Below are 25,345 nucleotides of genomic sequence, written 5' to 3'. Positions count from 1 at the left end.
GGGGATGAAATGGACCAAAAACAAAATTTTAACCAATTGTGTAGCGGCTCTGCAGGTCAAAATAATAAACCGCAAAATTTTAAACAAAGTTTGAGTTTATGATGAAGAAGAAGCGAACAAACCAACGTGAACTAAATTTTCCTTTCCTGCTACAAAAATGTCGTTGTCATCCAAGATAACTTTTTGGTTCTGGTCATAAGTGTTATACATTACATCTCTGATATTTGATAATTAAATTTTCACAATTATTGAAAAGAAGTTCCGTGGAGAGTGATTGTCCGGGGATAGTGGTATAGGGTATCCCATGGTCGGCTTCGTCCGACTATAGCCTTTTCCTACTTGTTTTATTTTATATTAGAATTTTAGAAATTGATGTACACTTTTTGTGTCTTTGAAAAAATTCGTAGTTGTAGGTATCTTCAAATTGTCTTGTTTGCTAGGGATTCCTAAGCAACTGCTTGTAAAATGTATCGAACGGAGTGCCTTTTTCACGACTCCCATGAACTGCATCTGGATGCAATTTAAATGTGAGAAATGGATGTCAATCGTTGGATCGCATCCAAATGCTGTTAAAATGTAAGGAATTGGACTGCCTTTTTCACGACTCTGATTGAACTGCATCCAGATGCTGTTAAAATGTGAGAAAAGGATGTCATTCATTGGATCGCATCCGAATGCGGTTAAAATGTAAGGAATGGAGTGCCTCTTTCACGACTCAGTTTGAACTGCATCAAAACATGCCATGAAAGAACTAGTCTGCATTGCACTATTTCCAATTTATTTTGATGGGTACGTATGCCGATTTAGTTCTGCGATCGATTCCAAAAGCAAGTGGAGGGTCATTAAAGACATAGGTATAGGAAAATCAAAAGCTCCTTCTATGTTTCAAGGTGATGTGGATGAGATGAATCAAACCTTTATCAATATACCGTCTCTTCACGTTGACTCCTCATTCTATAACAACAATATTCCTTCATTCAATGAAGGAATTTTTGAGTTCAGAAATGCTACTTCTCATGAAGTTCTACAATTTTTTGCTAAAGTCAAATCGAATGCAATCGGTCGGAATGAAATTGATCCGAAGTTCGTAGGGATTTTTCTCCCTTCATTACTGCCGTTTCTTACCCATCATTTTAATACTATTCTTACGACTAGCACCTATCCTCTCCAATAGAAACATGCAAAGATCATACCTGTCTAAAGTTTTCTAGAAAATTTTACACAATAAAATTTCAGAGTTTCTCCACCGTTATTCTTTGGTAACCAATGTTCAGTCAGGATTCTGGGCTGATCACAGCTATAAAAGCGCTTTAGTGGATGTTGCTGAATCAATTAGATGTGAAATAGATGAAAGTAATATATGCTTCCTTGTTCTACTCGACCATTCCAAAGCGTTTGATACAGTCGATCACAACAACCTGTGCTTCAAACTTGGAAGATTTTTTAATTTCTCAAATGTGTCGACAAAACTTATTAAGTCGTACCTTTCCGATCGATCACACTCTGTTTACTCAGGATGTAATAAATCTCACCCTTTGAGTGTTAATATGGGAGTACCACAAGGGTCCATATTAGGTTCACTTATATTTACCCTGTATGCCAACGACCTTCCCCGCCAATTAGTACACAGCAATATTCACATGTACGCAGATTATGTACATATCTACATCATTAGCTCTTTGAATGATGTTGGTCAGTGTATTCGCAAATTAAATGAAAACCTTCATAATATCTGTAAGTGGGCCAAAACTAATGGTCTCCTCTTAAATCCTAAAAAGTCCAAATGTCTTGTTATACACACAAATTAAAAAGTGTCAAATGAAAATGTAGAAATAATACTAAATCAAGAGAAAATTGATGTGGTTTCAAATGCCAAAAATTTATGAGTAATTTTTAATTCCTCCCGTAGTTGGGATAATCATGTAAATGTCGCGGTTGGACAAACATATGCCAAGTTACGTGCCTTGTGGTAAACTCACTCATACACTCCACAGCACATACGAGCAATTTTGGTGAAAACATTTTTGGTACCCGGACTGACATATGGCTAACTCTGACGCTAGAAGCAAACGAAAACTAAAGAAGGCATATACCCAGCAAAAATTTGGATCCGGTAGTCATTACGTAACCCTTTACAAAGTAATGTAAACAAGCTTCTTTTCGCATTAGAAGTAATCTGAAAAGTAATGGGTTACGTCTTAAAAAATTTACAACTACTTACTTTACTCCTAACTAAGTAATGACGACGGTGGCACAGTGAGTGTGTGTCCGACCATAAATCCTAGGGTTGTGTGTTCAACGCTCACCGTCGGCACGCGAGTTTTTTAATTAAAAAATAACAGTTCGTGGTGCACATGTGCACTGCACATTTATGTTCTGTCTTTGGCTAGAATTCAGAGGGTTCGTGGGTTCAATTCGGGCAGACCGCGAAATAAAATAAAGTAAAATAAAAGTAAGATGTGTGATGAATAGACATCGGATTTTTGCATGTTTTTTATTTCTCATCCGATTGGACTCAAATTTTGGATCTAGGCGTTTTAAGGGTCAATTTTTCGATATTTGGGGTCATATCAAAAACATGCAAAAAATATGCAAAAAATATGCCAAAAAATATGCAAAATATGCAAAAAATATGCAAAATATGCAAAAAATATGCAAAATATGCAAAAAAATATGCAAAAAATATGCAAAATATGCAAAAAATATGCAAAAAAATATGCAAACAGTTTTTGGCCGAAAATCGTCATAAAAGTCGTAAAATTGTCAATTAATGTTAGAAAAATCGTCAAAAATCTTCAAAGTGTTCTAAATTAAGATAGTTGGCCGTTTAACGTCGATTTTTTAGCAGATTATTGTGTTATCGAGACCTCTTACTACAGTGTGGTGTAGGGTATAAAAGTATGGTATTGTAATACAATTGTTTTATTATTAAACTATGCAAAAATATAAAATTTGATAAAATATCAAACGTTCTATGTAAAATTCAATATTTTCTTTGTTATAATTTGAAGCGTTGCACAGAGGGGAAACATAGGCCTAAAGTTGCTCAAAACTCAAAATATGAAAATCGTTTTTTTATGAAAAAATTTTGATAAACGGCAACTAGAATCTTTTCTACATTTGCTATAACCGTCCTCGACTTTGTAAGATTAACCAATCCAATGCAGCAGTCGATTGAACTCTGCCATACTGAAAACAAAAAGTAAATTTTCGAAAACTAAGAAATTAGGTGAACATTAAAATGACATTATTTTCGCGAAAATTTATATTTTTCAAGATTTATTGTTTTTGTACAGTCTCCGAACAAGATTAGCATTTCTTTGCTCTTTAATAATGGTGATACATATCCTCTTTATGAAACATTTTTTATGCTAATTTTTAAGATTACTACAATTTCAATAGAGAAAAAGTCTATTTCCCCGTCGTTTCCCGACCATAGTTTCTTCTAATGTTTTATGCGCTTGAGTCTCAAATATCAGATTCAGTCATAAAAAATTGCGCATATTTGCGCCATTCCGAAAAAATCTAATTTTTCTCAACTAAAATATGAAATATTTTTATATGGAATTGCAAGGTTTACCCACACTAAATTTTGTTCCGCCTTATAACCGGGACTCTTATTTATCAGACTAAACCAACACCTATCAAATATGTTTGCATTATTCAGAAACATTCACGGCTTTTCTCATGTGAATTGAGAAAAAAATAATTTAAGTAAGTTTCAAAAAATAAAATTTGGAATGAAATATATGTATGGGATTATATACACTAGCGGTCATCTGAATAGGTTTGAATTTTTTTCTTTTTATATATTAAGGTATCGTATGATGTGTTCGTATAACAGATCCATACTATTTACTTTTTGAGAGTCCTATACTATGCCAACATTCCCAAGAAAAAAACTTGACGGTTTGCCATATTTTCGGAAAACATCCCAATTATAATAAAAAATGTACAAAAAAGTGTCCAATTTTTGCGATCATCAGAATAGGTTTGAATCAAATAAAATTGAAAAATTGTATTACCCATGCAAATATTGAGCAGTTTTTTGGCTTAGTTTAGTAAAATGGAACATTCTGATAAATCCTACAACAAATTTGACTCGGTTAATTAGGAGCGTGGGTTCAAATCTCAGCCCGGAAAAGTTACAAAGAACTTTCAGATAAATTAAAAAAAAAATATTCCAACAAAAACGTGTTAAAAACCTGCTTTACATGACTTTTTGATTTCGTTAGATCTTTTCTGAGCTTCGAAAATTGTCTGAAAGCAAATACCAAGTGTAAGCTATATTATTGCGATCGATGAATTAGAAATGTCATTGAAATAGTTGGTATTTTAGTTCAAGTTTCATTTTTTAACTATACTTGCAGCACAAATTTAAGTATTATCATGCTCACAAATCCACGATAGTTGACCACATGTATCATAAATGTTCGAAAATCGGTCTGGAAGAGTGTTTCTTCGACGACAATAAAGTAGAAAATAGTAATTCAAATTTAACTCAAAGGGGCATGATATCGCCGACTTTTATAGTGCTGTATAACCTCAGTAGTCCATTCTTTTGTACTTATTCGTGTTTGTTTTATGACTTGTGAGCAGAAAAAAACTTTTTGACCTGACTGTATAGGTATTACAGCACTATAAAAGTCGGCGATATCATGCCCCTTTGAGTTAAATTTGAATTACAATTTTCTACTTTATTGTCGTCGAAGAAACATTCTTCCAGACCAATTTTCGAACATTTATGTTACATGTGATCAACTATCGTGGATTTGTGAGCATGATAATACTTAAATTTGTACTGCGAGGATAGTTAAAAAATGAAACTTGAGCTAAAATACCAACTATTTTCAATAACCTATCTAATTTATCCGTCCTAATAATATGGCTACACTTGGTATTTGCTTTCAGACAATTTTCGAAGCTCAGAAGAGATCTAACGAAATCATAAAGTCATTTAAAGCAAGTTTATAAAACGTTTTTGTTTGAATATTTTTCGATTTTATCTGAAAGTTCTTGTTAACTTTTCCATGTTGAGAATTGAACCCACGTTCCAAATAAAGCGGGTCAAATTTGTTGTAGGATTTATCAGAATGTTCTATTTTACTAAACTAAACCAAAAAACTGCGCAATATTTGCATGGGTAGTAAAATTTTTCAATTTTATTTGATTCAAACCTATTCTGATGATCGCAAAAATTGGACGCTTTTTTGTACATTTTTTATTATAATTGGGATATTTTCCGAAAATATGGCAACACCTTCAATTTTTTTCTTGGGAATATTGGCATAGTATAGGACTCTCAAAAAGTAAATAGTATAGATCTGTTATACGAACACATCAGAAGATACCTTAACATATAAAAAGAAAAAAATTCAAACCTATTCAGATGACCGCTAGTGTATACATCTGTACCGATTTGTTTGAAAATTGGCTCAATGTTTTTTAGGCTAGTTCAGGTTGCATGTGTCATATTTCAGTGATTTTGGTGCATTTTTATCTCATATCAGATGCGAATATATATGGAAGCTGCATCCAAATCTGGACCGATTTTCATTATTTTCTATAGGATTAATCCTTGTACAGAAGATATGCTTTGTGCAAAATTTTATATCAATCCGACTATAAATGAGCTTTCTAGGGCTTTTGATCAACTTTTAATACAAATTTCCCCTCTGTGCGTTGGGCTGGTTATGGTTCAAAGGGAACAAGTCGATATCGGATTTTTTATGGCGGCAAACGCATCAAGTTTTTAGTTTGGTCAGATTTTAAGACTGTCAAAGGTTGAGCACAATTGGAATATGTTAGCATGTGCCACTGGGGCCTCGACGTTATGAAAATCGAGATAATAAGGCCATTGTCCCGAAAAACGTGACTACGTAAGCCTTTGTGCGAAAATGGAGACTATTAAAAAAAATTTCTTCATTTTTATCAATTTTGGAATGAAAACAAATGTGTTTTACATTTTGTTCTAAATTAAATTTATTCGAGAGTCAGACATCATGTGGTTTTGGAGCTTTCTGGGTACAGCTGACTACTTGAAGAACGCTCTGCTATGTAGTTTGCAACTTTCAAGTTGTTTACCATCCTTTGCGCCTCATGGAAATTCGGAGTTAATGTTTAATCTCTTGAACAATAAGAATTATGCCAAACCTTTTTCTAGGATTTTCGGCAGTTGCTCTTTTGGAAGTTTGGATCGAATATTTCTGAAGAAATTTGAATCTTTGCGTTTTGCACCGTTGGATCAAACAATGCCAGGTCAGCAAGTTCAGGACTAAGATACCACAGATTATTAATTATGTTGTTATTTCCTTTTTCTGAAATTTGGGTGTCAATGTTTTCATATTTCAATACATTTTCAATGAGGTCTAGGTCTTGCTTTGATGCTAAACGTATCGTAGAATTCAAGAAAATCGTAACTATGCAATTGTCATTGGTGCTGGACCCCTGTAAGGTGTATAGGAACGTTTCTAGTATCATTATGGCTACAGTAGAAGCTATCACAGAGGATCCCTAGAAATATAAGATCTCTAGCAGCTTTATCCGTGAACAGCGGAGAATAAACCGTGAAAAATAAACTCAACAGCTTCAAGGAACGAGGCTATTTGTGTGCACTGGCATGGAAAACTATTACCAAATATTCTCAAAACAGAGAAGAAAAAATGGGTTGCTGTTCTGGTATCACATGGGGGTGAAAAACAACGCCTAGGTGTTCCGGAAACTGACAGTAGCTCATGGGAGAAATAAGAACTAGCAGTGTACAAATGCCTAGAAAAATGGGGTCTCACCAGCTCGAGCAGATATTAGGTCGAGAGCTTCTGTACCACCGTACAAACTTGTTAGAAAATTGTTGAGAGGGATTTTTGACTGCAAGTTGGAAAGCACATCCGGACATCAAACAAACATATTCAAGCGATTTTTATAAGAATAGTCTGCGATTGACAAATCAAAATTCCAAGTAGGCGAGAGTGTTTTAAAACTACTGCCCAGCCCGCTTCCCAAGAACAAGAGGCCGTAGAAGCACCTTGCGTTTAAATCGTTCAAGACTGGACGCCCCCAGAATGTTTTTTAAATTTTATTTATTTGGTATCCCACACTACAACAACTGAGTGTTATAAGTGAGAGTTTGGGTTATTGATTTTACAAAACGTATAATGAACAAGATAATGTTTATATACATAGATATAATATAGGATATATTGGGTAAACATTATCAATAGGTTAAAAAGAAATAGAGACAAGAGATTGAGTTTAATACAAAAAATAGTGAAAACGATATTCAGAAATATTTTTAGGTCCAAAATAAGACCTAAACCGCATTGAAGATTTACTTAATACGAAAGGCATTCACAAACAAATATCAGATAAAGGAAATAACAAAATGATAAATCATATATGGTACCTTAGTCCTGAACTTATTGGTCTGGCATTGTTTGATCTGATAGTGCAAAACACCGTAAAGATCCAAACGGCGACAAAAATCTTAACAAAGCAAAGATAGAAATTTCTCCAGAAATAATCGATCCAAACTTACAAAAATCAACTGTCGAAATTCCTAGAAAAAGGTTTACCAGGCATAATTCCAAGTGAGACTTAATTGTTGTTCAAGAGATTAAACTTTAACTCCGAATTTCTTGAAAAAGATCCTGCAATTTGACCACAGAACATCAATTACCAGGAGGGGTAAAAGATGGTAAAAAACTTGAAAATTGTGAGCGACATAGCAAGGAGTCGAGTTCATCACCAAGTTGTCATCTGTACCCAGATGGCTCCAAAACCACATTATGTCAGTCCCTTAATGCCCGTAATTTCAACGCGTAGTTATCTATGAGTTCACAGATACATATCTCCCGTGTAAGCAACATTTTATAATTTCAACGCATAGGTAACGTTACCGAGTCAAAAACGGCCGTGTTACTTACACCAAGGATTTTACCTGGTTAATCGTTGCCAATGTGTTAAAAAATGTAAAACACTTCTAAGTGGCAATAATTTTGCGAAATCATGAATGAAAAATCACCAATATTACCACATGATTTCAAAATTTACACGCCTCCGTAAATGGCATGTAGAAATTACCAAACGCGACGTTGAAATTACGGGCATAAGTAAATTAAAATATGTATGAACAAAATGTAAGCGTTTGTCATTGAAGCCATACAATGAATGTACAAATGTCCATCTTTGTAAAAACAAAATTGAATTTGAAAACGGAAATGCTTGATGGATAGCGATGCCATTCCACGGATGAGTCTCTACAAAAGGCGAAACATGTCACATAATGGTGGTTGGGTGGTTCGAATCTTCGGCTTTCCTTTTTCACTTGCAAACATCATCGGTCATTAAGCTCGACTCCAACGAGAAATTAATTTAAATTAATATTAAAATAGATCTTCGCCCTAATTGGCAACATTTTCAAATAAAGTAAAATATATTCGTTTTCATTCGCAAAAATTTGATAATATAGGAAGAAAAAAGTTGTTTTTTTAATAGACTCCATTTTTGCCCTAAGGCCTTTTTCCGGACATTGGGTTTATTGTCTCGAATTCAGTAACACTTACGTACTTTGTTGTTCAGTAAGAAATGTCAAGAACAGAATAGCTTTTTATTAAATGCGTAATACGGGCAAGTAGCTTTAACCGTTCCACATATATGGACCGTCGAAGTCGCCAAATAGCAAAAAAAAAAATAGATTTTCATAACTTTGAGGCCCCAGTACCACGTGTTAACATATTTGAATTGTGTTCAAACTTTGGCAATCTTAAAATGTAACAATACTAAAAGGTTTAGGCGGCTCCCTGGCTAAAAACTCCGAGATCGATTTGGTCCTTAGAGTTAAAACCAGCCCAATAATACAAATTAAATTAAGATGCTACAAAAAAGAAAATATTGAATTTTACATAAAACGTTTGATATTTTATCAAATTTTATATTTTTAAATAGTTTAATAATAAAAACATGGTATTACGATACCATATTTTTATACCCTACACCAGACTGTCGTAAATGGTCTCAATAACAAATTAATCTGCTGAAAAAATCGACGTTATACGGTCAACAGTCTTAGTTTAGAACACTGTTATGTACTTTTTGACGGTTTTTCCAACTTTAAATGACAATTTTACGAATTTTATGACGATTTTCGGCCAAAATATGTTTGCATATTTTTTGCATATTCTGCATATTTTTTGCATATTTTGCATATTTTTTGCATATTTTGCATATTTTTTGCATATTTTGCATATTTTGCATATTTTTTGCATATTTTGTGCATATGCAAAATATGCAAATATGCAAAATAAATACGAAATATGACCCTGCCATTGAATTTAGATTTCTTTGAAACGAATTTTGGTCCAATCAGAATCTTCGTATCTTCAAAATTAAAAAATATGCAAATATGCAAAATCCGATGTCTAGTGATGAAATTAAAAACAAATTCTCTACATCAACTGTCTAAAAATAGAATTTTTTCACCTTACTTTTCAACTTCTAGTGACCACAGAATAACTAGTTATTCTAGTGGTCATAAAATAACTACAAACTGAGTTCGACGTGCCCTTGTAAAAATAATGGGGAAGAAAGGGGGTTTGAGAGTAGTTACGGCTGCCAAAAATCCCTTACGAAACCCATGATTTTGGGAAGACTTTTTTTGCTGGGTAATAGCATCATGCGTAATATTTACGGTATCGGCAGATTCGAACACGTGTCTTCATATTTGGGATTTTAATACATTGTTGATATATTTATCAAATTGTCTTTGAAAAATTAGCTAGAAAGAGCATGATAGAGGCATTTTACAAAAATGGAATGTTCTGAAGTCTTGTGAATTACATTCCAACGGATAATTTTTTTACAGATATGGTGCGAAATATAAAAAATAATGGAAGTATTAGATGTATGTATTATGCATTTTGAGGCAATAAATGTAGTTCTTCGAGTTGACTATTTCTTCACACTTTTGTCTACAAGTTTGCTTCAGAGGTTTAAAAAGGATTCGAATTGGTTGCAGAGATATTGCCTCGATTTGAGGCCATAAAATGTTAACCCGATCTAACAACACAAAGCACAAATATGATATTTGTCGATTGAATCTGTACTTTCATAAAATCCGCAGTAGATGTTGTGTGCACACAGTTACATTGAAAATGTTGCAAATTGTATTATTATAGTGGAAATACATTTAACAAGCGAGCCAAGGCTATAGTCGGGTCGGGGCCGACTATGTCATAACCTACACCACTACCCCTGTGCATAAGCTTTTGACTGGTAAAATTCAAAATATTAAAATTGAGATAGCTTTGCGCCTTTGCTCTGAATGTCTTCATTAATACAGGTCAACTTTGTTCAAAATGGAAATGTGGGATGTACACCAACCATCATCAGGCTTCTTTCTTTGTGAGACCCCCATCAATCCCCCAACATTTCGTGGAGATCTGATCAAAATTCCGACCTGTAGTGTGATTGCACAAAAAATGGAAAAAGGCATGCGTTACCGACTATTGCGATATCTCCGTTGTTTGACCACCTATAACAACCTACTTCACATCGTTGTAAAGGTGTAATTTTCTCCTTTCCTTGCCAGGTTTTGCTTTCGATATACGACTCACAGAAGAGAGATATTAGCTTTGAAATAAAACGTTGGCCTTTTCTCCAAATAAGTTTTTTCACATTCCGACCCCTGGATAATATCCGACCATTACCAAAATCAATAGGTTTTTTCTCTGTGGGACCCACATTAACACCCAAAATTTCAAATTTTCAAACAAAAACAAGTAAAAAGTCGTTAAGTTCGGCCGGGCCGAACTTTTTATACCCTCCACCATAAAATAGTATTAATTAAAATGGAATAATTAGGGTCCTTTCACAATTTTAGATGGAACAACTTTTAGACAATGAATAGACTCCTACTGCCTCAAACTATTGCTTAAATTACACTGTGAACACAAATGTTGGGGCAGAGATAATTCCTTTTGGAGATGAAAGCCCTTGGTGTGTGTATATTAAAAACCCCGAAGGACAGATGCGCCGTGAGTCGAACTTCCGCGTTATGGCGTGAAGAAATTTCGTGACCACTGAAAATTCTCGAAAATCGGAAGGTACAGTTATATGGAGGGATATACCAAAACATGGTCCTATATTGACGATTATTTTTGAATAGACAAAATTGTAGCTAAAATTTTCAAAATACCGATCATTACAGCTAGTTCGGTTAAAAATTGCAGCTAAAATTCTTAAAATACCGAAAATCGGGAGATACCGTTATATGGGGGCTATGTTGACGATGTTTCGTTGGAGATGTTTTATGACCACTGAGAACTTCAAATGTCAAATTACAGCTATTTCGGTTAAAAACTGTAGCTAAAATTCTCAAAATACCGAAAATCGGGGGGTACCGTTATATGGTGGTTATACCAAAACATGGACCTATGTTGACGATGTTTGGTGGAGATGTTTCATGACCACTGAGGACCTCAAAAGGCAAATTACAGCTAGTGCGGTTAAAAATTGTAGCTAAAATGGTCAAAATACCGAAAATCGGGGGTACCGATATATGGGGGCTATACCAAAACATGGACCTTTGTTGACGATGTTTGGTGGAGATATTGCATGACCACTGAGAACCTCAAATGGCAAATTACAGGTAGTTCGGTTACAAATTGTTTCTAAAATTCTCAAAATACCGAAAATCGGGAGGTACCGATATATGGGGGCTATACCAAAACATGGACCTATGTTGACGATGTTTCGTTGGAGGTGTTTAATGACCACTGATAACTTCAATTGTCAAATTACAGCTATTTCGGTAAAAAACTGTCGCTAAAATTCTCAAAATACCGAAAATTGGGAGGTACCGTTATATGGGGGCTATACCAAAACATGGACCTATGTTGACTATGTTTGGTGGAGATGTTTCATGACCACTGAGAGCCTCAAATGTCAAATTGCAGATAGTTCGGTTAAAAATTGTAACTGAAATGCTCATAATACCGAAAAGCGGGAGGTACGGTTATAAGGGGGCCATACCAAAACATGGACCTATGTTGACGATGTTTGGTGTGGATATTTCATGACAACTGAGAACCTTAAATGGCCAATTACAGCTAGTTCGGTTAAAAATTGGAACTAAAATTCTCAAAATACCGAAAATCGGGAGGTACCGTTATATGGGGGCTATACCAAAACATGGACCTATGTCGACGATTTTTGGTGGAAATGTGTCATGACCACTGAGAACCTCAAATGTCAAATTGCAGATAGTTCGGTTACAAATTGTGGCTAAAATTCTCAAAATACCGAAAATCGGGAGGTACCGTTATATGGGGGCTATACCAAAACATGGACCTATGTTGACGATGTTTGGTGGAGATGTTTCGTGACCACTGAGAACCTCAAATGTCAAATTGCAGATAGTTCGGTTAAAAATTGTGGCTAAAATTCTCAAAATACCGAAAATCGGGAGGTACCATTATATGGGGACTATACCAAAACATGGACCTATGCCCATATCCTTCGGGATATAAGTTTGTTGATCACTAGGAACCCTAAGTGCCAAATTATAGGTAATTCGGTCTGCAAATGTGGCGAAGAACGTCAAAATACCTCAAATCCGGAGGTACCGTTATATGGGGGCTATACCAAAGAGTGGACCGATATAGCCCATCTTCGAACTTGACCTGCCTATGGAAAAAAGACCATCGCGTGCAAAATTTCAGCACTCTATCTCAATTATTGCGGACGCTAGAGTGATTACAACAGACGGACAGACGGACATGGCTAGATCGTCTTAGAATTTTATCCTGATCAAGAATATATATACTTTATAGGGTCGCAAATGTTTAGTTTGATGTGTTACAAACAGAATGACAAACTTAATATACCCTCCATACTATGGTGGAGGGTATAAAAACATTATATTGAAACCAAGTGTAAGAAAGGATAATAAAATTACTTAAATATATTTCAAAAATATAAATTCAGGAACTAAAAAAGGGAGTTAAACTTTTGGTCATAACTGTCAAAACCGCAAATTTCTGCAAAAAGTCTATACAGTTTTGAAATCTACAGGTGCTAGGCTTCAATTTAGTACTACTGGCCATTCTTTCGAATTTTTGGAAAGAAACGTAAACTTTAAGTAAATCCATACATCTATATTAAATATATTAATTTTGACCGATATTATAACCAAAATATATGGCAACCTTGCAATTTAGAGGAATTTTTAAAACTAGAAAAATGAAGCTAAGGCAATTTACTAAATGATTCAACTTATGTTAAAGCGTTAATAATAGTCCTTTGTTTCATAAATTGGCTTAGAATGTAACCAATTTTTTTCTCATTTTTAAATACAATTCTTTTCTTGAAAATTAGTCATGTTTTTGAGGCTTTTTATCCTTAAGAACCGCGAAAAATGGAAAAAATTAGTTGAGTTTCGAATAATTTAGAATGTTTGTCGCTGGGCGCATCCACTGTGCATAGTGGTGTAGGGTATAATAATTTGAATTAATTGAGCTATCATGACCTAAGGAGTTTTTTTTATTGAAAAAGTGATTTCTAGCGAAGTCCCACAAATCCAACCGTTTTTGTGTTTGGTAAACTCTATTTTTACAAACATTATTGCAAATTTCATTAATGAAGTATATTACAAGTATATATTTTAAATTATAATAAAATATTGCATAACGGTAATTACTATTACAAACTATAAAAAGTCCAGTGTATAGTTGGGATTGGTGTTTTGGCAGTGCTAATCATAGTTTTCTGTATAAACATTACAAGTCTCCCAATATACTACAATAGATTTTAACGTCAGCTTTCCAGTCGTTATTGGCTGCCACTTTTAACTGAAACATATAATCTCCACGTGGTATAGGAAAATATTTGAACTTACTTTCGTCTAGTATTAAATTGTCTACGATTATATTGTGCTGAAAAAAAAACAGAAAAAATAAAAATAATTACAAATTGATTATTAAATTTATCAAAAAGTTATGAAGGATAAAATCATTATCTATTTTCCAGGTATTAAACAAATAAATATACGCTTTGAATCTCACGGTGTATACTTCTTGACAATAATTAAAATTCTCGTGATCTTTTTAATTAAATATACACAGTCTTACATAAGTATACGTACGCCCCATAAATCTCGGGTTTTAGAAAAAGTAATGATATTTATGAAATTCCAAGTACACAGGTTTATTTCTTCTCACTAATAAACAATATTTAATACAACAAAAGTATATTCCATAATATAAATAACGGTAAATTTTACAAAAACCAAAAAATGACACGTACAAAAGTATACATACGCCCCAAGGAAATATGAGTATTTTCGTAAAATTTATGGAATTAGCAGCAAAATTTATACATTTTATTGTTTTGGCGAATGTGTCTGGGTGTCCGAGATATATTTTAGAGAAAAAAAATAATTTTTGGGTGTTAAATGCCGTTATTTAATGCCAAACTTCTTGTATAGCTCGTTAAAGCGGACCCTTGACGATTTCTTTCCGTTTTAGGTATTTGAGTATACAAAAGCCACAATATTAGTGTCAGATTATAGATTTTGATATCCTAGAAAGCTTTTTAGTTGACCTTGTGCATAACACACCTTCCTGGGTGTCGATAAATTCACATTTTTCCTGGGATATCTCAGGAAGTTAATAGATTCCTCGGAATTCTTGGCTCAAATTACATACAGAAGACCTTGAATTGTGTTTTAATGTGGTGTTATATAATCCTTGGACACCAATTGAATCAGAAATGTGAAATATTCTGTTAAAAACCTGGTCCCAAAGCATCAAAATATAATCACTACCAAAAAGCATGAAATTTACACTGTGAACAGCGTAGTTTTCGTATTATGACCATTACCGTCAATATAAGGTCGGAAAGTATCGGATAATTGTACATTTCTGATTCAATTGGTGTCCAAGGATTATATAACACCATATTAAAACACAATTCAAGGTCTTCTGTATGGAATTTGAGCCAAGAATTCCGAGGAATCTATTAACTTCCTGAGATATCCCAGGAAAAATGTGAATTTATCGACACCCAGGAAGGTGTGTTATGCACAAGGTCAACTAAAAAGCTTTCTAGGATATCAAAATCTATAATCTGACACTAATATTGTGGCTTTTGTATACTCAAATACCTAAAACGGAAAGAAATCGGCAAGGGTCCGCTTTAACGAGCTATACAAGAAGTTTGGCATTAAATAACGGCATTTAACACCCAAAAATTATTTTTTTGCTCTAAAATATATCTCGGACACCCAGACACATTCGCCAAAACAATAAAATGTATAAATTTTGCTGCTAATTCCATAAATTTTACGAAAATACTCATATTTCCTTGGGGCGTATGTATACTTTTGTAAGTGTCATTTTTTGGTTTTTGTAAAATTTACCGTTATTTATATTATGGAATATACTTTTGTTGTATTAAATATTGTTTATTAGTGAGACGAAATAAACCTGTGTACTTGGAATTTCATAAATATCATTACTTTTTCTAAAACCCGAGATTTATGGGGCGTACGTATACTTATGTAAGACTGTGTATTTTAAGCAGCGCAATAACGTCTCCCAAGAGAGGTTTGTTTTGAATATCAATAAGCATCTATGAATTTTGGTAATAATAATCAGAAGAAAAACCAATCAAAGCATCATTACTTACCTCATAGGGACAAGTATGATTAACATTAGACTCCTTGAGCATAGCATCCAGAAATAATTTGGCAATCTTGTATCGGTTACGATTTTGCATGAATTTACAAAAATCATATGTTGTATTAATAAGATACGGTTTATAACCATTCAGCTTTTTGTAAATCGACAAATTAATCTAGATTAAAGCGAGACATAAAGCCACAGTAGTACAGCATATTTTTATATTTATACTTTTAAGCGATCCAACTCACGGTTGCATTATTCACTGGTCCCTTGAGTAATTTTACATTAATATTCAATGAAATAATGTCACGTTTTATCACAGTGAGGCGACAAACTTCAAAGATGGAAAAGTCAGGACGAAGATCTTTACATACAAGATTTGTAAATCTCATTTTAACGGCAAACACATTTAACACTAATAGCACACTTAATATAGCAAATAAAATGAACTTCATTGTGGTAACTGTTTGACTAACATTTGAATTGCGTAAAACTTGTTCTAATTTCAAATATGTATTATTTTATATTAATGTTATTTTAATAACATTATTATAAAAGTTAAATTCAAATTTGCACAGCATTGATGTATTCATTTTCAACATTAAATTATGATATTTAAATGTTTTCGTTTAAGATTTCAAAAAGTGGAACAAGGCCATAATACGATTTAGATAATACCCTACAAATCGACTGTTGTCATAAGTCGATCCGGAAGGTGGTTGATATAGGATATAAGCTATACAAGTAACGTTGTAACGTGAACGTCACATATTATCCTACCCACTTTACCACAACCTACATATGGAATTCAATTTTGTACCACTCAGTCCAATTCGCTAAATAATTATTGATTCGCCTACTGATTGCATTAAAATATTCGCACAAATATGTACAAATCATTTGAAAATGTTTAGTATGGTGCATTTTAATTGAATTTGCCTCTTAAAGTAATTCTCATACACATCGTAAAGCCAGATAGATAAGTAGGAGAGCTACACGCCTTCATGTAGTTCTACCTATATTTTTGGTGATCACGGAAAATGTGGGCTTAACCCGTAAAATCGAATTCTGATTAATTGTGCGGCGATAAGCTTACACGTTGCCAGGATTACTAAGGACTCACAAGCCATAAACAGCATCATGAGTTTTGTAGTTTTATTCTTTATATGAAAACTCTGGCTAGTGGGAAATTCAGATAGTTGACATAAATGGAAGAAATGTATTAAGTACCTATGGGAATCTATGGTCGACTTTATAGTGCACTTAGTAGGTATACTTGTTCGGTGATGGGGACATATGGCAGATACAGCAGAGGAAATTACCCGATGTAGAAGTCTTTTAAAAATTTCCTGCCTACAAAAAGACATTTAAAGATCTTCGGCCTATAAACGAAGCCCTTTAAAAGGAAAAAAAAACTTTACAAATATTGAGTAAACAGAAGTAGAGAAGATATCCTTCACTACAACAGAGCTTCTGAGATCGTTTCTGGTCTTCTGCTCCCGAAGACATTTAAACGGTATACTTGTTGCAGCAAAGTTGCGCACTTGAAGAAACGTGGGAAATAAATAAAAAACGGACACAACGCGAAAGTTGTACATCGGAAAGCTGCAATATGAACATACAACCTTAAGCTTTCACTCAGCTCAGCAGAATGGCAAAGTTCTGCGAAATGTATACAAACGGCCGCAAAATCGTACTTCGATAAAAGAGGCCTTCACACACGGAGCCAACCATACGACCGGGAATGTCGTGCTGCTTTAGAAGAAAAGAATGGGGTATATTGGGCTAACCTGCAACAAACATGTATCACACGAGAAAGGATTCGGAAAAAAGGAGGGAGAGAGAGAGGAGAAGGGGACCAAAGAAGTAATCCAGAATTGTTTTGAATATATATCACCCATATGGGTCTTTTACGCAAAATAGAATGTGGTGGCACATCTGCGGTTCTTGAAGAGTCTATTGGAAATAGGTATTTTTGATGGTCGCTAATAAAACCGGATGCGCATCAAAATCGTATGCACATTGCGCGACTTTTACCCACATTATGGGTTTTGACATTGCGGCACACAATGTGAAACATCGAAATATGCATAGATATTGAAGGATATTGATTCGCTGTATTCAAACGACCGAAATTCGGGCAGTTTTTTTTTTAATCTGTCTCGCTTAAAGGCAAGCCTTTTATGTATATAATAAGCTCACCAAACCATATGAAGATCGGTCGATTCGTTCTAGAGCTATCGTTGGCACCGTCTTCAAAAATTCCATTTCGAAAAACATGCGTTTAAAGTTTCCACGCTACATACAAATCACAATAAATTGTTCCCTTCCAATGCTCATATCTCAGACAATTTTGCTCCCATCGAGATAAAATTTTTTGCGGCATACTCTATACTACATGTACTTCAAAATAAGCCAATAATATTTTTTTCCAATTTTTTGAAAGTGACAAGTAGAGGTAACCCCTTAAACATCTATGAGACCTCGATTTGAATTTGAAATAACGAATTACAATCACTCCAGTGTGAAATCCCAAAATACGTTAAATCGTTTTCTGAGTGGAGTTATCTATCCATTGACATTGCCTTCGTTAACTGGCGCCTAACGGAAAATAGTGTAAATCGTTTACTAAACGAAAAATAAGATTTTATAGAAATCGCTTCAAAATGTAAAACACAAAAGCAATAGGATTTTGTAAAATATCAAGACCAAAGGGTAAAGTCGTTTCGTGGAGTATTTAATACATTGAGAATCTGAAATGCCACATAACATAATACTTTAACCACTCTTCAGTAGAAAAATGTATGAAGTCACTTTAAACTTGCTCACATCGGGCGGAATTGTTATACGGCTTCCCTACCCAAACATTGTCCTGTATTAAAAATGTTTCTTACCAAATTTTCGTATCCACATTTCGGTCCGAAAAAAAAAATCCGAAATGCAAAAATAGATCGTGGATCCACACCCTCAGTATAAATGTTTTACACTCCTAAAGAACACTAAATGCCAGATGTCAACTATTTCGGTGTGATAATGAGGCTAAAACCTTAGAAATATTCAACATCGGGTGGTAACCATCTATAAAGGCTATATAACAATGTGGACCTGGAGGTAATTTTAATATTCCCAGCAAAGACTCAATTTCTGCCATTTTTATGTGATAATGTGCCTAAAACTTTGAATACAACAAAATTTGTACCGTTCTATGAGGGCAACCTCAAAATGTTGACCTATAGCGACAAATTTCTAGGGAAAAGTTTTGTACTCTCAACATACAAATAACAAATTTTAGCTATTTCTGTGTGATAATGAGGCTGATACTTTAAAAATTCCGAGAATCGGGAGGTGCAGCTCTATTGGAGCTTGATTACAACGTGGACTTATAGTGAAAAATATTTGGCGGAATGTCGAATGCTCCCAACGAAAACTAAATACTAAATCTCAGCTATTTTGGTGTGATAATGAGACTAAAACCTTTAAATACAGTAAATCGGGAGGTATAATTCTATGGGAGCTACACCAAAGCGTCGACCTATAGCGCCAAATTTCTAGAGGATACTTTTATACTCCCAGCGAAGACCAATTCTTAGAATTTTCCTACAAGATCAATATACAGGAGTACCCAAAATAATATCACAAGACTATTGGAAGCTTGGACTTTATAAATGAAAAGCCGAAGTATTGGCAGCGGATTTAAAAATGAATAACCTTCTCTAAAGAGGAGTTAATGTCTCCTGTTTTCGTAAACGGCATGAACATTTTCTTCCACATTTTTCGGTTAACGAAACTAATACTTTTGTAAACTGCACCGATATTTCCGGTCTTATGGCCGAAATGAATATTGATTGCAATCCTGAGGACTGTCGTTTATTCATAGTCTCTTTCAAAAAAAGTTTCAAAGCAGTACTGCTTTATTTTGATAATTCAAAGATTCCAATTATTGCTTATGGAATCAATATGAAATAATCGTATGATACAATTAAATTTATTTTGGATGCAGTGTATTATGATATTCACAAATGGAAGGTCTGTTGTGACATAAAAGTAGTTGGCTTCCTATCGGGTATGCAAGCCGGAAATTTTAAGTATGGATGATTCTTATGTAAATGGGACAGCAGATGGAAAGGGAACCAATACTAAAAAAATTTGTAGTTTTATAATGAAGAATCTCTAGGCGAATTTATATTTTTAAAGTCACTGTTTCCAAAACAAAGCGAATCACAGATAAGACAAGGTATAAACAACTAAGATATTTTAGATATTATTGTATACAAATTCTTGTTTACCTTACTCCTAATAGGTGTTTTTGTAGGGCCAGGTATACGAAAGCTGATGCAAAACGCGGAATTCTAACAAATCCTCACCCAAGAACAGCTAGGAGCATGGAAAAGCATAACAGACGTTGTTTACAATTTCCTGGGGAAGCACCGATCTTCAACACCTCAAATATATGTCGATACTATGTTCACGGTGCCACTGTGGTGCAACGGTATGCACACCCGCCTTGCACACATAAGGTCGTGGGTTCGATTCCCCGGCCAGGCAACATCAAATTTTCAACGGTGGCAAAATACCCCTCAGTAATGTAGGCGAAACTTCCTGAGTATTTAAGCCATGTAAAACCTCTCTACAAAAGTGGTGTCTTAGACACGCCGTTCGGACTTGGCGATAAACTGCAGGTCGCATATCATTGAGCTAATATGAATCGGGGTGCACTCATTGATATGAGAGAAGTCTCCCTTCTCCCTTATGGGATGTTTGTGGAACAATTATTACTATGCTCAACAATTTTGAAAAGCTTGGAGTTCACATGTCAACGAAAATATTTTTTTTTTTTTGAATTCTCATATGGACTATTTCCAACAACAATTATCCACAGAATCCGATGAACAGGGTGAACAGTTCAAATATGTGCGCCTATAGAATAACGATACAGCGGTAAAAGTTTATATTCTCTCATGGCTGATCTATGTTGGACATTGTTTGACAATGGTGTAGAATTGCCAAGATCCACAAAAACAATTCAATAAATTCAATGTTATTTTAATATATTTAAAATTTTTATGGTTTTTATCCATATATGTAATACTTTGAGGTGTATTTTATTCAAAAACTCATGGTGAAATTTGATGTAGAACATTTCTTTCATTGACAACATGCTCCTAAAGTACATAATTTTAAGACAGTATGCAGCGAAATAAGGAAAAGGTGCCAAATTCGCCGAAAATAAAAAAAAACATTTTTATATACTAAAATTGGTGCTGAATTTGTATGGTTCTATATTATTGTTACAGGTTTCTTTTGTTCACAGTTTCATAATAAAATGTGATGATAAACATTACTTCTGTTGACACGGTCTCCAAAAAGAGAGGTGTTTGGATTATTTTGAATCAGTTTGAAATATGTAAAATTAACAGACTGACATTTAAACAAAAAATGTATACCTATAATACATAATATTGTAATGCTATTTTTTAAAAAAGTATTATACATAGAAACTTTGTGTAGAATATTTCTTTTTTGACACTTATTGTCTAAAACTACATTTCATATTACTTTCATGCATTAACTCGAAAAAAGTCCAAGACAAAATTCATCAAGAAAATTAGGGGCTATTTTCGTGTTTTTTTGGCAAAATTGGTGTTGATATTTTAATTATATATAATGTAAATGCAATTTTTATTTCTTTGGAGACATACAGTAAAATTTGACGGAGAATATTTTTGTCTTTGACGCCATATCTCTAAAATTATATTTTGTGGGAGGATTATACATAAACTCAGATGAAGTGCGACTTTAACCCTAAAAGTGCTGTTATTTTTTGCATGTTCCTGGCATTTAGGCAAATTTTTGGGGTTTTGATGTATTCTACTACCTATAGTAAAATTTGATGACGAACAATTTAGTAAAACATTTGAATTTGATATGATCACATTTTAAGGGAGTTTTTGCACGATTTTTGAAAAAAAAAAATTAACACTAATATTCCTCATATCCTCCTCAGTAATGTTGTCAAAGACACTATATACCTAAAATGCAAGAATTCCAAGATATTTTAACTCGAATATTTCAAAAAAATAGAAATGGGCGGAACTTGACCCGCCTACTTCGGTTACTTTTCGCTGTAAACTTTAAAAATTTCTCATATTTGTAGCTCTACTTTCATAACCTTCTCAGTTTTCGTTGCCATTTTTTTCTTGTTGCACAGTGTTATCAGTATCCCAAAACCAATTTGTACCAAATTTATTACCATTTAGTAAAATTCGTACACATAAGGAGGAGTTTCCAAAAATATCTCCATGTCTCAGTCCAACACTCCAATAGTAATCTTTATTTCAAATTTCAGGATTCCAGCTCTTTCCACTCAACCAAATCCAAATTGTACAAAATTTAGTACCATTTACAGTCGAAATCGCTTATAACGTCGGTCAAGGGACCGACCAAAATCGGACGCTATAAGCGATAGTCGTTATAAACGATACTTATAAAAAGGATGAAATTATATTATGTATAGTAACTTTTGGATATAAATACGTTGTTTTATTACTTTTTCATCCATATACATCAAACCCGTTCGTTAATATTGTTATGGTTACGAAGTTTTTCGGCAAATCACACACACGCGACCCGAACGCAAACTAAGAGAGCAAATGTTTTGATTTTTTTACTTCAGTCTTGTACTGAATGTCATGCAAGCAGGTTGGTGCCGCTTTATTTGGTTTTTTTTTTTGGGTACACTGAAAAGATTTTGCAGTTGTACAGCAAATATGTGCACTATAGGTAATTTGCCCTGTTTTTGAGGCAAAAAGTCGATTTTGCAACTTGTAATAATAATAATTTTTTAGTTGGCATTGAAAAAAGAACATGTCAAAATTTATTAATATGAATGACATTTTTCAAAATAGCGTCATTATCGCGGTTTAAATTGCATTCAAAGTGAGAATTTCGAAGAAGAACTAAAAAAATATATATTGTAAGGCATATTTCAATGTACTTAAAACCGCGGAAAAATAAACCAAATATAAATATATGTAAAATGGAATAGATTGGCAATTGCGAGAGGAATTTATTTCATATATAATATAGCTTAAACATTTTGCGTAGCGACCAAAAAACACAAAAAGTCAGAAATAAATATTTTATTTGTCTTAAACTCACTTCATATAGACTTATACTAAATTGGCCGTGTTTGGCCGTGATTTTGCCACCTAGAACACATTACTGAAAGTCTTGTGCATTGGTATTACTAGGTTTCAAAACCCGATTTTGCCCGTTTTTTGATATTTATGAGATTTTATTAGGTTACTTCTCAATAAAAAGTCTTAAAATTGTGGAAGTTTGGTTTGAGGAAATAAATAATAAATGTAAAAAATATTGTTGTTTACAATTGCATTGCAAGTAAAATAAGTAATGGCGACAAATTGTTCGGTATATCCGGGTTTTCTATAAACGGTGTGGCAGTAGTAAGCTTTATTTTATCTCTCTATTACATATTAATCATTGATACGGTTTAAAGGAGTACTAAACTCGTCTTTATTAGCGTATATTCAAAAAATATACAAAGCTGTAGTAACAATTCGTTGGAAAATCTACTCGCGGGGACAAAATTTGTGTTACTTACTACCGTGATCGTTTTCATCAGTTTGTTGTGTATAAGAAAACTAATGAAAATGGCATTGGAAAAAATAGCTTCGTTCGTTATATACGTAGTTGCTTATAACCGTTGTTCCTTATATCCGAATTTATCTGTAAAAATCTTTGTTTTATCTCACTTTTACACATAAATAATTTAAAAAGTTAAAAAATAATTTAATTCCGCTGTTATTAATTTTTGTCTCAAAAACAGGACAAATTACCTATAGTGATGTGGAGGGAAAAATTTGAAAATGATTTTTTGTTTTGTATTAATATTTTTAATGACGCAGGATGCCTCGTCTGCAATGCAACAATAAAATATGTATATCCATCTTACCTTAGGCGTCATTATAATACGCATACAAAATATCATTTAATGACGGGAAATGAGCGAAAAAAATAATATGACAGCTAAAAGATAATTTAACAAATAATAATATGAGTCTTAATATTATAAAAGACAAAGGTAATTATGATAATGCCAAGGCCTCATATAAGATTGCTTTGGAATTGGCCAAGAAATGTAGACCTTTTGAAGATGGGGGTTTTTAAAGAAGTTTTTATGTCAGTATTACCTTTTTTGGAGATACTGGTAGAAAAATGGAAGACATTTTCAAAGAGGTGGCTTTATCTCGGTCCACAATAGTCCGCCGCACCGAGTCAATAGGGAAATTCATAGAAAAAATGGTTTTTTATGCTTAGAAAGTCTTAAAAATCATTTTCATATTCAATTTGTTTTTTCTCTCAAAAAAAAAAAAAATTAACATATGAAGAAAAATACTCTTCAAATTATGAAGTTATTTATATTATTTTTAATTTAAGTCATACAATGCGAACACGCCAACAATATATTTTTTTCATTTCACACTCAATATGAAAATCCTCACCCTGTTCTGTCAGTGTAATTTTACCCGCACATAAACAATTTAAGCGCTCGCTCTTCTTGGTCGGCTATGTATATTATATATATATGTATATTATACATACGTATGAATGACGTAAAAACAAAATAATAAAAATAACGGTATTAAATACATTCTTCTGCATATATATTACGTAAATAGGATATGGTAGTCTGTTCTATTAGATAAAATAGTCTGTTCTTTTAGTTTGGGCTTTTGAATTCCTAAATAAGCTTTAAATTTAACTGAGATATGAGATACTTTTTCATCAATATCATCTACGTGCTGGGAACTGAGAATGAGGATAAATGTCTTCAGAATCGTTTAAAGGACAATCGCGCATGATGAAAGCAATTAGCAAATGTGACAAAAATTCAAGCTTACTTGACTTGAGAGCGCCTGCCTGCATGTGAGTCGTAATACAGTTGTCCAAACCCATTTTCGAACATGTTGGCCATATGTTTGGTATTTTGTTGTTGTTTGAGGTAGAAAAAATATACACACAACAAAATATTGAGAGAAAATTTTCTTCTTCGTGTAGTTCGACGTTATAACCGATAGCAAAAGTCAAATAGTTCACAAAAAACCGAAGTTACAACCGATATGACGTTATAAGCGACGACGTTTTAAGCAATATTTATTTCTGTGAAATAAAAAGGGCAGAAATTCGGGACTTTTGGATTTCGTCGTTATAAGCGATATGACGTTATAAACGACGACGTTATAAGCGATTTCGACTGTAGTACTCTTTGTACACATAAGTACGAATATCCAAAAACTACTTCAATTCTATACTCCAACACTACTCTTAATTTCAAATGTCAGAGTTCCAGCTGCATTCGTTCTCAAAAATCCAAATTTTACTAAATATTACTACAGGTCGCGTTATTGATAGCATTTGTTGTATTGATGGATGTCCCAGTGGGGAAGAGTCGGTTGATTTTGATGACGGATAATATTCAGGGGTCATAATAGGCAGAAAACTGATGTGGGGAAAATATGAGATTTTTTCTCATGTGAAGGTCTCCACTTATAGTAAGGATATTCCAAAAGCAAAGCCAATGGAAGAAGAAAATATCACATTCAAATAGGTTGCCGTAGGTGTCCAAACAACGGAGATATCGGTAATGC

At 33.6% G+C, this 25,345-nt stretch overlaps 1 protein-coding gene across 1 annotated transcript in view; it reads right to left on the bottom strand.

The window, feature by feature from the left end:
* Window positions 1–16,069, bottom strand: part of LOC141392262 (uncharacterized) — a 33,236-nt gene extending 17,167 nt beyond the window's left edge. The window contains exons 1-2 of the mRNA XM_073965214.1: window positions 15,926–16,069; window positions 15,682–15,825 (exon numbers count right to left, since the gene is read on the bottom strand). Coding sequence (XP_073821315.1) covers window positions 15,682–15,825; window positions 15,926–16,069 — 288 coding nt within the window. The remainder of the gene's footprint in view (window positions 1–15,681; window positions 15,826–15,925) is intronic.
* Between the last annotated feature and the right edge of the window lie 9,276 nt (window positions 16,070–25,345).

Source organism: Musca autumnalis, unplaced genomic scaffold, assembly GCF_047663935.1.
Source record: "Musca autumnalis isolate F117 unplaced genomic scaffold, ASM4766393v1 scaffold_2, whole genome shotgun sequence".
NCBI classification, from domain to species: Eukaryota; Metazoa; Arthropoda; class Insecta; order Diptera; family Muscidae; genus Musca; species Musca autumnalis.
The sequence above is the reverse complement of the archived record's forward strand: the minus strand, read 5'-3'. Positions and strand labels throughout refer to the sequence as shown.